Genomic DNA, 14,009 nt, shown 5'->3' with positions numbered 1-14,009 from the left:
CTCTGCCGTTGAGAGTGTTCACAGTCACAGTGTAAGCACTCGGAGCAGTACTTAGCATCAGCAGCCACACTAGCCTCCTGGTAGCTATGTCTCCTGGCAGGCAGAACCTGCTGTGAACTGGCTCATCCCAGGTCACATGATTAGCCAATGCCTGCAAACCATCCTGGAACGCTGAGTTCCCGAATTCAGCATCTCCAAAAGACAAAGGACTTAGAGCAAGGGCTGGCAAGATGGCTCAGTGAGTAAAGGTGCTTGCAGCCAAACTGACTTCAATCCTGGGGACCCACAGAGTGGAGGAAGAGAATCGATTACCACAGGATTGTCCTCTGATTTCCTCAGTGCCCCATCCCTGGAAATAAATAAATAAATAAATAAATAAATAAATAAATAAATAAATGTAATCTTTTTTTTAAAAAATATTTTATTTATTTATTATGTATGAGTACACTGTAGCTGTCTTCAGACACACCAGAAGAGGGCATCAGATTTCATTACAGATGGTTGTAAGCCACCATGTGGTTGCTGGGATTTGAACTCAGGACCTTGGGAAGAGCAGTCGGTGCTCTTAACCACTGAGCCATCTCTCCAGCCCAAATGTAATCTTTTTAATGAAAAGAAGAGGCTGGCCCAGGCATGGTGACCAGGGTCTTTAATCCTAGCACTGGGTAGGCAGAGACAGGAGGATTTCTATGAATTCAAGGCCACCCTGGTCTACAGAGAGAGTTCCAGGACAGCTAGGGCTACACAGAAAGCCTATCTGGAAAGACAAACAAAATTGGATGACCTAAGAGGGGTTCTCAGAGGGCAGCATGTGCTCCCTAGCGAGCCTCTGACATGGCCGGAGCCTGATTCTCTCTGCCTCTAACCCTCGGGGACTCCCATGAGCTCCTTGCCCAACAGTGTCTTCTGTGTGCCCTCCTTGGGCTGTTCCAGTCTTCCCTCAGCGTCCCTTCCTCGGGACGTTGGCACCTGCTCTTCTCTCTGCTCCCTCCCTGCACAACCGGCTCTGTCCACATCAGATGTCACAGTGCTCCCTCAGAGGGGGAGGGCACCGTGTACCCTCTGTTTCCCCGGCAAGGGTTCAATAAACCAATGTTTTTCGAGACAGGGTTCCTCGGCATAGCCCTGGCTGTCCTGGAACTTGCTCTGTAAACCAGGTTGACCTTGAATTCTTGAAATCCAGTTGCTTTTACTTTCTTGGGCATCACCTTCTAAGACCCCAGGGAGGCCTTTGCTATCTGACCATGCTGGCAAGGAACATGGGGTGCCAGGATCATAGGCTGAACATTTTAAACACTTCTTCCATTCTCTGCCCCCTAGAGTAGGCTCCCCTCACCAGCCTGGGCAGAAGTCGGGGAGAATGGAGTGAAGCCATGCTGACTACCTCAGACAACCGAAGGAGTCTGGGGCAATCCTGGCTCCTCCCAGGCAGAGGAGGAAACGTCCTCGTGTGTGTCTCACTTCCATGAATCCCTTCCTCGACCCCGAAGTCCTTGGTCACAGCTGAGGTACAAAAGGCTCCTGTCATACTATGTTCTGCTCTGGTCTGCCTTCCACAGTTTTGGGGCCACCTAGCCCCTCTCCCAAGGGATGAGAGCAGCCACCAGGGGTCTAGGCTATCCATGTAAGGAGGCAAGGCCTGGGGACATCCGAGATGCCTGGTTATAATTAACCCGGACACGTGGTTGCTCCCCCCAACACCTGCTGCCTGACCAACCCCACCCCCACCCCAGTGCCTGGGTCTTGGGCTCTGTAGACATGGAGAAGCTTGCTCTAAAAATAACTCTGTCCCTGGTGGATCCAGGGCGAGGGGCAGGCTGAGGGCGGCCACGTCCCTCAGCTCCAGGTTTGTTTTCCCAAGAGTGGTTTTTCTGCTTCTGTAACTTTCTCTGTCCATTCCACTGTGGTAGGAGCAACCAGCACTGGGCTTCTGGGAGAAACTGAACCTGGTTCTCAAACTTCGGCTGCAGTCACTGTCATCCCTGCGGCTGGGTGGCTTCAGGCCCCTCTCTCTGGCTCCAGGATCCTCCCTGGGTCTGGGGCCCTTGGCCTTCACTGCAAAATTTCCCCCAGGTGCTGTAGGCTGGAGTTCTGGCTTTAAAGAACAACACTTGTCTGATATGCATGGTTCTGAGCCTATAACTGCAAAAAATGACACACAGCTTGACACTTGGGTGGCTGAGGCAGGGGGATTGCCATGACTGCAAAGCCAGACTGGGTGGCATAGTCTCAAAAAAGCAGAAACAACTAAATAACTAAAGACAGGCATGTAATCCTACTCAGGAGGCCGAGGCAGGAGGATTGTCACAAATCTGAGACCAGCCTGGACTATATAGCAGGTTCTAGGCTATCCTTGGCTACAGATTAAGAAAGACCCTATTTCAAAAACACAAAGGAAACAAAATGAAATGGTTCTCCCAGCTGCTGATGCTCAGCAAGCCATGAAGCTAAGGGAGGGTGCTGGCTACAATCGAGGCTGTGGGGGCTGAGGGCAGGCTGTAACAGGCTCAAGGGCCAGGGCTTATACGTGCCTGGGACACCCAGAGTATTACTGACCCATGTTCCCGGCGGGGGGCCAGCTGTCCCCCGCCAGCTAGACTCAGCACTTGGTCTGGGAACCAGTGAGCTAGTCAGCCCCTGGGGCAGCCCATACAAGGCCATGGGGCTGGGCGAGCAGCACGCCTGGTTTCGGAGTGGGCACGGTGCCTGGGCAATGAGCTGAAAGCTCAGCTGCCCTCAGGGGCCCCTCCCTGGGGACAGCCCCTCCTGGCCAGTCACACCCTGCAGGCTCCTCTATATAACCCAGGGGCTGCAGGGGCTGCCCCCGGGTCACCACCACCTCCACAGCAAAGACAGACACTCAGGAGCCAGCCAGCCAGGTAGGGCCTGAGAGGAGTCACGGGGTGGGGGTAAGGGTGGGGTGCAGGCATCCAAGGGTCCTCTCACTGGGTCATGTTATGGTTGTGGATTTTGCAGCAGAAGTTGTGGGGACAAATGCCTGAGCCACCTAGGCATCAGTAGCAGCCAAGTGTCCCCTCCTTGCAAGGTAGGGTGGGCTGGGACTTTGTTCAGCAGAGTCAACTGTCCCCATACAGACAGCTGTCTCTGGCACCTGTCAGTGGCCCTTTAACTTTGTAAGCATGTGGGTCTGTGTTGTATCTCTGTGACCTTGTGTCTCATTGTCCTGGACTTTCTCTCTCTCTCTCTCTCTCTCTCTCTCTCTCTCTCTCTCTCTCTCTCTCTCTCGTTGTCAAATTTTAAGAATTATTACATTTCGTTTTGTGTGTGGAGTTGGGGGTAGACAATGTCACAGTGCACACGGGGCAGAGGTCACAGGACCACTTTGGCTCTCTCTCGTGTGAGACTTAGGGGCTCGCACCTTTACCTGATGAACTGTCTTGCAGGCTCTCCTTTGAGTCCTCTGACTGATTCTGGGATCTTGAAGGGTTGGGGCTACATGACTCAGTTTACCTGAGATCCTAGAGAATTTGTGATGAGTTCGGGGACTTGGAGGCTCTTTCTGCTTCCTCAGTGTCCTGTCTCCTGGGGTGCCACCAGTCTTGGAGTGGGGAGGACACAGAACCTTCTAAAGGGAGAGATCTGGGTTGGAAGCCCAGGGTGTCCTTGAGCCTCAGGGCCTGGCTGTGTGTCCTCCTGGCCACCCCAGCCCACCTGTCCCTATGCTGACTTAGTGCAAGGCGAGCCAGCAAGAAGGGAGGGACAGGTGGCAGTGGGGGGTGAGGAGCATCTAAAAATAGCCACAAAGTAGCAGCTTCAAGAGCTTTGGGTCTCTGTCCCGCCCCACCCTCTTCTCTCAGCTTGGTCCAGTCCTGATGGAGGCACAGTGCCCCACCCCCAACACACAGTCAGCACTTCAGGGGTCTATTCGATAAAAGTAATAAAGAAAAACAATAGTAATAAAATACACATGATAGAACTGGAGAGGTGACTGGGGCAGCTTAGGGCTTGGCTCAAATCCCAGAAGCTACACTCTCACTCTCTCTCTCTCTCTCTCTCTCTCTCTCTCTCTCTATATATATATATATATATATATAGATATAGATATAGATATAGATATATATAGATATATTAGGTATATATATATATAGATATAGATATAGAGATAGATACATATAGATATAGATAGATAGATAGATAGATAGATAGATAGATAGATAGATAGATAGTGGATTTCGATGGCCAGCCAGTCTAGCTCCAGGCCTGTGAGAGACCCTGCCTCAAAATAAAATAAAATAAAATATATAAAATAACGATGTTGCAGCACCTGAGGTCATCCTTTGCCACCACTGGAGTGTGCACACGTGTGCACATACACGAACCCACACGTACAAATGAGAGCATTAACAGTAGCTGTCAGAATCCCTGCTGCAACTTCACACCAGATGCCGGATCCATGCTCATCAGGCACGGGCTGGAACTCAGGGATCTGCCCATCCCGCGGGGAAGCTTCAGGCTCACAGATACAAAGTCAGAGAAGCCCAGCCACAGCCTGGGGCCACAGAGCAGTCAGTGACTTAGGAGAGATGTGGGCCCTGTACACAGCCAGAGGTGGAGGGACTGGGAGCGATGGCTAAAGCCTCGGGTCCTAATGCCCGCACCTGGACGGATTTGGAGCAGAATCTTAGTGGAGCCTTTAATCCCTTTTCTCACGCGTGCACATATAATCTTTACCAGGGTCCTCACGCAGAGCTTGTTGGAGTTCATTTTCTTTTTTCTTTTCTTAAGATTTATTTATTTATTATGTATACAACATTCTCCCTGCATGTATGCTTGCGTGCCAGAAGAAGGCATTGGATCCCATTACAGATGGTTGTGAGCCACCATGTGGTTGCTGGGAATTGAACTCATGACCTCTGGAAGAGCAGTCGGGTGCTCTTAACTTCTGAGCCATCTCTCCAGCCCCGGAGTTCATTTTCAATTGGCCTGTGACAAACACCATGACCAAAGACAACTTTAAAAAGAGAAAGCATGGGGTTGGGGATTTAGCTCAGTGGTAGAGCGCTTGCCTAGGAAGTGCAAGGCCCTGGGTTCGGTCCCCAGCTCCGAAAAAAAGAACAAAAAAAAAAAAAAAAGAGAGAAAGCATTAATTCGGGGCTTACGGTTCCGGAGTGGCAGGCGGGTGGGCATGGTGCTGGAGCAGCAGCCGAGACCTCACATCTTTATCAACAACCAAGAGGCAGTGAGAGTTACTTGGGCATGGGGTGGAGTTTTGAAACCTCAAAGCCCACAAGCAGTGACATGTCTCCTCCAACAAGGCCACACCCTCTAATCCTTCCCAGACAGTTCCACTGACTAGGGGTCCAAACAGTCAATGAAGTGAGTCTATGAGGCCATTTTCATTCAAACCACCACAGACCCAAGAACAACAGCTGAATAAAATATCCGTGTCATGTGCCAGGCACTGGCCAACGAGCCTTACCTGTCTTTAAACCCAGGAGGTAAGCACTGCCTCTGTGCGTCTCCACTTTACAGAGAAGTAAACAGAGAAGTCAAACAGGTTCCTCAGAGACACACAGCTTAGTGTAAGTAACAAAGCCGAAATTCAAACCCAGACCCTCTGATTCCAGATCCTTGACTTCTTTTATTAATCTTAGTGTTAATTTCTGGAGGCAGGGTTTCTGTAGCCCAGGCTAGCCTTGCGTTCACTGCAATCCTCCTGCCTCAGTTTCAGAGTGTCGAATTAAAAACATGGACCACCATGCCCAGCCGAGGCCTATATTCGGTTCCTCTGGGTTGAGATGGAGAATCCTGTAGCTCGGGTTGGCCCCCAGCTCTCTTCGTAACTGAAGACGACCTCGAACTTCTGATACTCTGAGAGCTGGGATGACAGGCATGAGCAGCCACACCCAGACTTGCTGGGCACCAAACCCAGGGTCCTAAACTCGCTGGGCAGGCCAGTGGAGCCCAGCCCCTGTCCCGGTTTTGTTTTGTTTTGTTTTTGTGTTTTTTGTTTTTTTGTTTTTTTTAAGATTTATTTATTTATTTTGTATATGAGTACACTGTAGCTGTCTTCGGACACACCAGAAGAGGGCATTGGACTCCATTAAGATGGCTGTCAGCCACCATGTGGTTGCTGGGATTTGAACTCAGGACCTCTGGAAGAGCAGTCAGTGCTCTTAACCACTGAGCCATCTCTCCAGCCCTGTTTTTCGTTTTTTAAATGTGGACTGTCCTTTCTGGCTTTAGACAAAAGGTTTTGCCGCCCTTTCCCAGCTAGAGAGACTGGATCCCCAGCAGGGTCACATAGCCAGGATGTGGCCACATCAGGCAACTTGGGCTCTGATGTTTCCTCACAAGGCTGGAGTTCACAGAAGGGGACCCCCCTCCTTGTTTCAAGTCCACGGTCCGGTCCGACTGTAAGCCCCCCTGGGTTCTTGAGTCTGAGCTCAGTATCCTGTCTGATCACAGGGTCCCAAAGGCTGCCACCATGCCGTTCGGCAACACCCACAACAAGTTCAAGCTGAACTACAAGTCGCAGGAGGAGTACCCAGACCTCAGCAAACACAACAACCACATGGCCAAGGTGCTGACCCCTGACCTCTACAATAAGCTTCGAGACAAGGAGACCCCATCCGCTTCACTCTGGATGATGTCATCCAGACTGGCGTGGACAACCCGGGTGAGCCTGCAGCAGGACAGACAGACCAAAGGGTTGGAGACTGCTGGGCAGACAGATACCTGCCTGTTCCTGGGAGCCTCAGCTCCTTCCCCTCTCTACCTCTCCTTCCCTCTCTCTCCTTGAATTATATGTAAGATATCTAGAAACTCCTCCCTGCATGCTAGGCAGGGGCTCTACCACTGAGCCACGCCCCCAGCCCCTCACTGGGGGATTCTAGGCAGGGGCTCTACCACTGAGCCACGCCCCCAGCCCCTCACTGGGGGATTCTAGGCAGGGGCTATACTTCTGAGTTTGCACTCCGAGTCCTCTGTGGAAGTGGATTGTTTGAGTACCTCCTACAATTTGGGGTCTCCAAGGAGCTCTAACATCTTTGGCCCTGTTTACCTGGTCCCTGAAATGACCCTTTCCCCCATACTGAACACCTTCCTCCATCACAAACCTTCTAGTGCTGACCTTAGCCCCTCCCCACAGGTCACCCTTTCATCATGACGGTTGGCTGTGTGGCCGGCGATGAGGAGTCCTACACTGTTTTCAAGGACCTGTTTGACCCCATCATCCAGGACCGCCATGGTGGCTTCAAACCCACAGACAAGCATAAGACCGACCTCAACCACGAGAACCTCAAGGTTACTTGAGGGTTACCCCAGGGGCAGGTGGTGGGGAGCAGAGAAGGCAGAGTCGCAGAGACATGGGGATATGGGGAGACAGAGAAGACCCCTAAGACAGGATGGGACTTGAGTGTCCTGAGGACAGGTGGTGGGCAGTGGGTAGGGCGCAGGAAGAGCTCAGTACTAACATGGAGAATCTGGGGAACATCCGAAAGCCTCTGGGGAGATCCTAGAAGACCTGGGGCAGATCCAGGAAGAAGTGGGCAGAACCCCCCAAGAGGACATGAGGGACACCTAGGAGGACGAGGGAGTCCCAGGAGGAAGTTAGGAGACCCCAGAGGACATGAGGGGATACTCAGGAGGATTGGGGAGACCCTGAAAGAGCTTCAGTGAGACTCTTGGAAGATCTGGAGTGAGACCGGGGATGGCCAGGACTTCCTTCCCTGATACCCCAGTGCTCCTCAGGGTGGAGACGATCTGGACCCCAACTATGTGCTGAGCAGCCGCGTGCGCACTGGCCGCAGCATCAAGGGCTACACTCTGCCCCCGCACTGCTCCCGCGGAGAGCGCCGCGCTGTGGAGAAGCTGTCCGTGGAAGGTGAGGTCCCAACCGCTGCACCGGGTTCAAGTTCCGGTTCCACCGGAGTTGGCCTTGGCATAAGAAGAATGGCTGCATTACCTGTGCTGTGCTGGAGGGTGGGGGGTCGGAGGTCATAGCACACTGAGGCAACCTGGGAAGCCCTGCACTCAGCTGCCCCAAGATCTTCACACCCATTGCAGTCTCATTCACCCATTCGTTGATTCAGTAAACATTACTCTGAGTGGGGAGCTGAGATTTCTCAGGTGAGGTGACACAGCCACGAATCAGGCGAGTGTGGCAGAGAACTGACAGAGGGTTGTTTCTGTTAGTTGGCCTGAGCCTGGCACCCTATACTTGTAATCCTAGTACCTGGAAGGCTGAGACAGAAGGATCACCACGAATTGAAGGGCCAGCCTTTAATCATAGTAAGACTCTTCCTCAAAAACAAGGAAAGAAAACAGACAATAACAGATGTTCCTAATGGCTGCAAATTTCTCTTTCTTTTCTTCCATTGAGACAGAGACTCCCTATGTAGCCTAGGCTGTCTGTCCTCCAACTAGTGATCCTCCTGTCTCAGCCTCCCAAATGCTGGAATTACAAGTATGTGCCCTTGGCTAATACAAGGTGTAAATTCTACAGTGGACAGTGGTTAATCTTTCAGAGGTAGGGAGTTGGGGGTTTTCGTTCTGGTTTTGTTTTGTCTTTCAGGGTTTTGTTTGTTTGTTTGTTTTTATTTTTTATTTTTTGCAGCATCTCTCTACATAGCCCTGGCTGCCCTAGACTCACTGTGTTGATCGAGCTGGTCTCAAAGTTAAAGAGATCCACTTGCCTCTGCCTCTGATCCCTGTAGTGGTCAATCTTTTTTTTTTTTTTTTTTTTTTTCTCGGAGCTGGGGACCGAACCCAGGGCCTTGCGCTTCCTAGGCAAGCGCTCTACCACTGAGCTAAATTCCCAACCCCTGTAGTGGTCAATCTTAAGCCCTCCATAATTATGTCATGCATAGTGAGTTTGAGGCCAGCCTAGGCTACATGATAGGACTCAGTCACACACTCTTGAAGGTGCACTTGGGGGAGGGTCTGCTTTATGTCCTTGGATGACATGGGCTCACAGAAGGGGGTCTCAGTGAAAGCTGGGAACGGGTCATGTGTTTGGGTTTAGACTTGGAGTTGTAGGTGGTTTGGAGACCTTTTTGATGTCTGGGCTCACGGTGTTAGGGCAACAATGGTGTGGGGTCCTCCAGCCTTGGCACCTCAGCGGAAGTGAGGCTGCTGACTGCTCTCCTTGTGGCTCTTCAGCTCTCAACAGCCTGACAGGCGAGTTCAAGGGCAAATACTACCCTCTGAAGAGCATGACAGAGCAGGAGCAGCAGCAGCTCATTGATGACCACTTCCTGTTTGACAAGCCCGTGTCACCTCTGCTGCTGGCCTCAGGCATGGCCCGAGACTGGCCCGACGCCCGTGGCATCTGGTGAGTCTCTCCTTTTCCCAGCTCCTCCGGCTTCTTTCTGGCCCTCTGACCCTTCAGTCGCAGGAGACCACGATCTTGCCTCCAAACCTTGCCTATCCTTGGTCAGGCATCATAGGTTAGGAAACTTGGACCAAAGAAGTATAGTGAAATTACATTAGCCAGGACTATTGGCACAGGACTGGCAGGAGGTCCCAAGCTGGGGGCCAACCAGATTACAGTGAGTCTGAGGTCAGCTTGGTCTCAAAATAAGAACTGAAAAGAGAGCTGGGGTGGGACAAGGCTCAGTGGTAGAGCCCCTGCCTAGAATCCCCCAGTGAGGGGATGGGGTGTGGCTCAACTGTAGAGAATCTCCCTGGCATGCATAGTACTCAGATTTAATCCTTACTATGGTAAATAAAATAAAATAGAACATTTATATTCCCTGAATTCAAATTCCAGCTATCACTAGGTGTATGGCCATACATCCCTGTATATCAGCTACTCGGGAGGCCTAAGGCAGGAGGGGTCCTTGATGGCAGGAACCACTCTGGTCAACAAAGGCCATCTTTATAAAATCCATTGTACAAGGCCAGGTGGTGGTGGCACACACATTTGATATCAGCAGTCAGGAGGCAGAAGCAGATGGATCTCTGAGTTTGAGGCCAGCCTGGTCTGCAGAGTGAGTTCCAGGATAGCCTGGGCTACACAGAGGAACTCTGTCCTGGAAACAACAACAAAATGCATCGTACAAAAAATACATATTTGAAAATACAACAACAACAACAACGACAACAATAGTAATAGTAAAATAAATAAATAATAAATAAATAGATACTAAATCAGCTAGGCTGGTGGGTGGTGGATGCCTGTACTCATTATACTGCAGAGACCGAGGCAGGAGGATTACCACTTCAATGGCAGCCAAGGAATGCCCCCCCTTTCTGAATAAAAAAAATCATTAAAATTGCTATATTAATGATAATTTAAAAAAAAACTGAACATGGTTGAACTCTGAGAACTCTGGGTTTCAAATCCGAATGGATAATCTTGGAATCCAAATGGATAAAACGTTGTCTGTAGGACCTGTGGTCACAGGAGGTATACAAGGCCACTGTACCCCAAACTGACCTCAAATTCAAGATCTTCCTTCTTCTGGGTGCCAGGGCCACAGGCCAGTGCTTGCAAGGGGAGGAGGGAAGCTAAGCCTGAAGGTTTTGAGGGACTTGGGCACATGAAAGTCCTTATTCTCTCTGGTCTGGAGTTTTGCAGAGTTGTGACTGGGAAGCCGGTGTGCCGGTTTCTGTCCCTGGTGCCCAAACGGAGCAGCTATGGACAAAGTCATGCGTTTACTTCCTTGGGCCATGGGGCTCCTGCTGACTTCTGGGCCTTGGGTCACTCCTTCTTAGGCACAACGACAACAAAAGCTTCCTGGTGTGGGTGAATGAGGAGGACCACCTTCGTGTGATCTCCATGGAGAAAGGAGGCAATATGAAGGAAGTTTTCCGCCGCTTCTGCGTGGGCCTGCAGAAGGTGGGTGTCTGCGTCTCACTGCTGATTCCTGTGTCCTGATTGCAACACCATGTGGTAAGGCCAAGCTTCTTCCAGAACCCAGCCCTGCCCTTCCAAACTCACCACGCCCAGTTCCCAAGACTCCGCCCTTCCACACTGACCAAGCCCCAATCTCTGCCTTTGGTTTTTTTTTTTTTTTTTTTCTTCGGAGCTGGGGACCAACCCAGGGCCTTGTGCTTCCTAGGTAAGCGCTCTACCACTGAGCTAAATCCCCAGCCCCCAATCTCTGCCTCTTACACACACTCACACACATGTGCATATACATGCATACACACTCATTCACACACATGCATACAGACTCACACATATGCACACGCATGCATACACACTCATACACATATGAACACACACATTCATACACACATGAACACACGCAGCAAGCTCTGCCTTTTCTGACTTCACTCCCTAATAAGGTCCTGACCATTCCCCATCCTCACCCACTAACCCACCCTCACTTCCAATCCCCGCCCTAGCCTAAGCTTACCTTTCCGAACCCACCCGGGTGCATTTTCCAAGCCCTATTCCCATCCCCAGGGTCCGAAACCAGCCCCATCTTTGCCATTGGGAGCCTCGCCCCCACCTACGTCCTAACACCTGGCCCCTCAGAACCCCCCTGGCAGACTGCATTTGGAACCCAACTCCTGGTGCCCTCTCCCCTTCTCAGATTGAGGAGATCTTCAAGAAGGCTGGTCACCCCTTCATGTGGAACGAGCACCTGGGCTACGTGCTCACCTGCCCCTCCAACCTGGGCACCGGGCTGCGCGGAGGCGTGCACGTGAAGCTGGCGAACCTGAGCAAGCACCCCAAGTTTGAGGAGATTCTCACCCGCCTTCGTCTGCAGAAGCGCGGCACAGGTGCGGCCCGCCCTGCCCCGCAGCGTCCATCCGGGGAGGGCTCTAAAGAGGAGGGGTGTCCCTGCAAGTTCCGGGGTCAAGACCAGTTGATGTGTGTTTTACATACATCTCCGATCCTCCACTGGCGCCTCAGAGTCTCCAACTGTAAATGGAATAGGCCATTCCATTCTGCAGGCTGCCACTCCCCCCCCCCGGAGCTGAGGACCGAACCCAGGGCTTTGCGCTCGCTAGGCAAGCGCTCTACCGCTGAGCTAAATCCCCAACCCCTCAGGCTGCCACTCTTAACCATAGTTTTCATTACTGCCCTCTCTCTCTCTCTCTCTCTCTGTCATATTTATATACATATACATACACATACATACACGTAACAGTAAATTATATATAATATGTATAGTTTTGTTTGAGATAGGATGGGACTCTATGTAGTCCTGGATGTCCCAGGATTCCCTATGTAGATCAAGCTGGCCTCAAACTCAAGCTTACAGAGATCCTTCTGCCTCTGCCTCCTGAGTGCTGGGTTTAAAGTCATAGGCCACCATACCCACACCTACTTTTCTTTTCATTTCTTTTCTTTTCTTTCTTTCTCCCTTTCTCCTCCCTCTCCCCCTTCCTCTCCCCTTCCCCTCCCTCTCCTCCCCTTCCCCCCTCCTTCTCCTTTTTCTCCTCCTCCTCCAGACAGTGTTTCTCTGTGTAGCTCTGGCTATCCTGGAACTCACTCTGTAGACCAGGATGCCCTCGAACTCACAGAAGTCCTCCTGCCTCTGCCTCCCGAGTGCCTAGTATATATATTTTTTAAATTAAATTTATCTGTGTGAGAAAGGGCGCTCCCATTTCACGACACTTGTGTGGATGTCAGAGGACAACTTTCCAAAGTCAGTTCTCGCCTTCCACCACGTGGGTCCTAGGAACTGAACCCCGGTCGTCAGGTTTAGCATTAAACTTCTTTACACACTCAGCCATTTCGCTGGCCTGTGCTATCTATAATTTCTTGTTGGACGGTTGAGCAGAGACCTCACCCTAAAGTCCAGGCATGCAGTGTCCAATAGTGAGAACCGCTGACTTGTGAACAGCGACTTTCCGAGGCGTTTGCAGTTGGGCACAGGGCGGTCTCTGCATCTCCGCTCTTGTTCAATGCCTCCGTGATCTCTGCTCCCGCGCAGGTGGCGTGGACACCGCTGCGGTGGGCGCCGTGTTCGACATCTCCAACGCCGATCGGCTGGGCTCTTCCGAGGTCGAACAGGTGCAGCTGGTGGTGGATGGCGTAAAGCTTATGGTGGAGATGGAGAAGAAGCTGGAAAAAGGCCAGTCCATCGACGACATGATCCCTGCGCAGAAGTAGGCGCCGCACAGAGCGCACCAGTCAGCGGCTTGCAGCTGGAGCCCCGCCCCCTGGAAGTCCAACCAACGGGCTTTGCCCTCTGGGTTCTGGGCAATGAGAACCTGCCTCTCCGGGGCCCCGCCCGCCTGCTGGAACTCCTGCACTTGGGCGCTGCTTCCCCCATGCCCTGCCTTAAATAAAAGTCCGTGGTGGTCTTAGCTTTGAGTGTACCAGCTACTGAGGGAGGGGTACCGGGGACTTCTCTCTTATGCGTCTCACTCGGCGGTCTGTCTGTTCTGTCTTCAGTCCTCTTTAGCTGCCGGGTTATTGCTGTTTTGAGACAGCCGCTCCTGTAACCGAGGATGGCCCCCAATTCCCTATGTAGCTGAGGATAGCCTTGAATTTCTAGTCCTTCTGCTTCCGCTTTCCAAGTTCTGGGATTAGAGGTGTGCGCCACCATGCTCCGCACAGATATGCACAGGTACACACACGTGTGACAGGCTAGAGGAGGGCTGTGGGTGTCTTCCTCTGTTGCTCTCAATTTATTATTATTATTATTATTATTATTATTATTATTATTATTATTATTATTATTATTATTTTACTGTGCACCCTGGCTGTCCTAGAACTTACTATGTAGACCAAGCTGGTTTCGAACTCATAGAGATCCACCTACTTCTGCCTACTGAATGTAGAGTCTAAGGGCAAGTGCTACCTCACCTGGCATCCACCTGTTTTGGGACAGTCTCTTCGCTGAACTTGACGCTCATTGTCTCAGCTCAGCGGAGGGACATCCAAGTCCCAGGGCCAGCCTGTTTCTGTTCACATGCTGGGGTCACAGGTGCACACAGCCATGCCTGGCATTTACTTGTATACCGATGACCCAAACTTGAGTTCTCTTGCTTGCATACAACAGGGCTGTCATCCACTCAGCCCTCTCCCTTACCCCTTGTTAAACATGGGCTACCCCTATGTATTTTAGGTTGTCCTCAAT

At 51.4% G+C, this 14,009-nt stretch overlaps 1 protein-coding gene across 1 annotated transcript; it reads left to right on the top strand.

The window, feature by feature from the left end:
* Positions 1–6,445: 6,445 nt before the first annotated feature.
* Positions 6,446–13,233, top strand: Ckm (creatine kinase, M-type). Its single transcript, XM_032894290.1, is given in 8 exon segments — positions 6,446–6,593; positions 6,596–6,640; positions 7,112–7,266; positions 7,714–7,846; positions 9,124–9,295; positions 10,681–10,804; positions 11,508–11,697; positions 12,858–13,233. Coding segments are annotated over 8 exon segments (1,143 nt in total). The 5' UTR covers positions 6,446–6,448; the 3' UTR covers positions 13,037–13,233.
* The last annotated feature ends 776 nt before the right edge of the window (positions 13,234–14,009 follow it).

This window comes from Rattus rattus, chromosome 2 (assembly GCF_011064425.1).
Source record: "Rattus rattus isolate New Zealand chromosome 2, Rrattus_CSIRO_v1, whole genome shotgun sequence".
Lineage (NCBI taxonomy): Eukaryota > Metazoa > Chordata > Mammalia > Rodentia > Muridae > Rattus > Rattus rattus.
The sequence above is the reverse complement of the archived record's forward strand: the minus strand, read 5'-3'. Positions and strand labels throughout refer to the sequence as shown.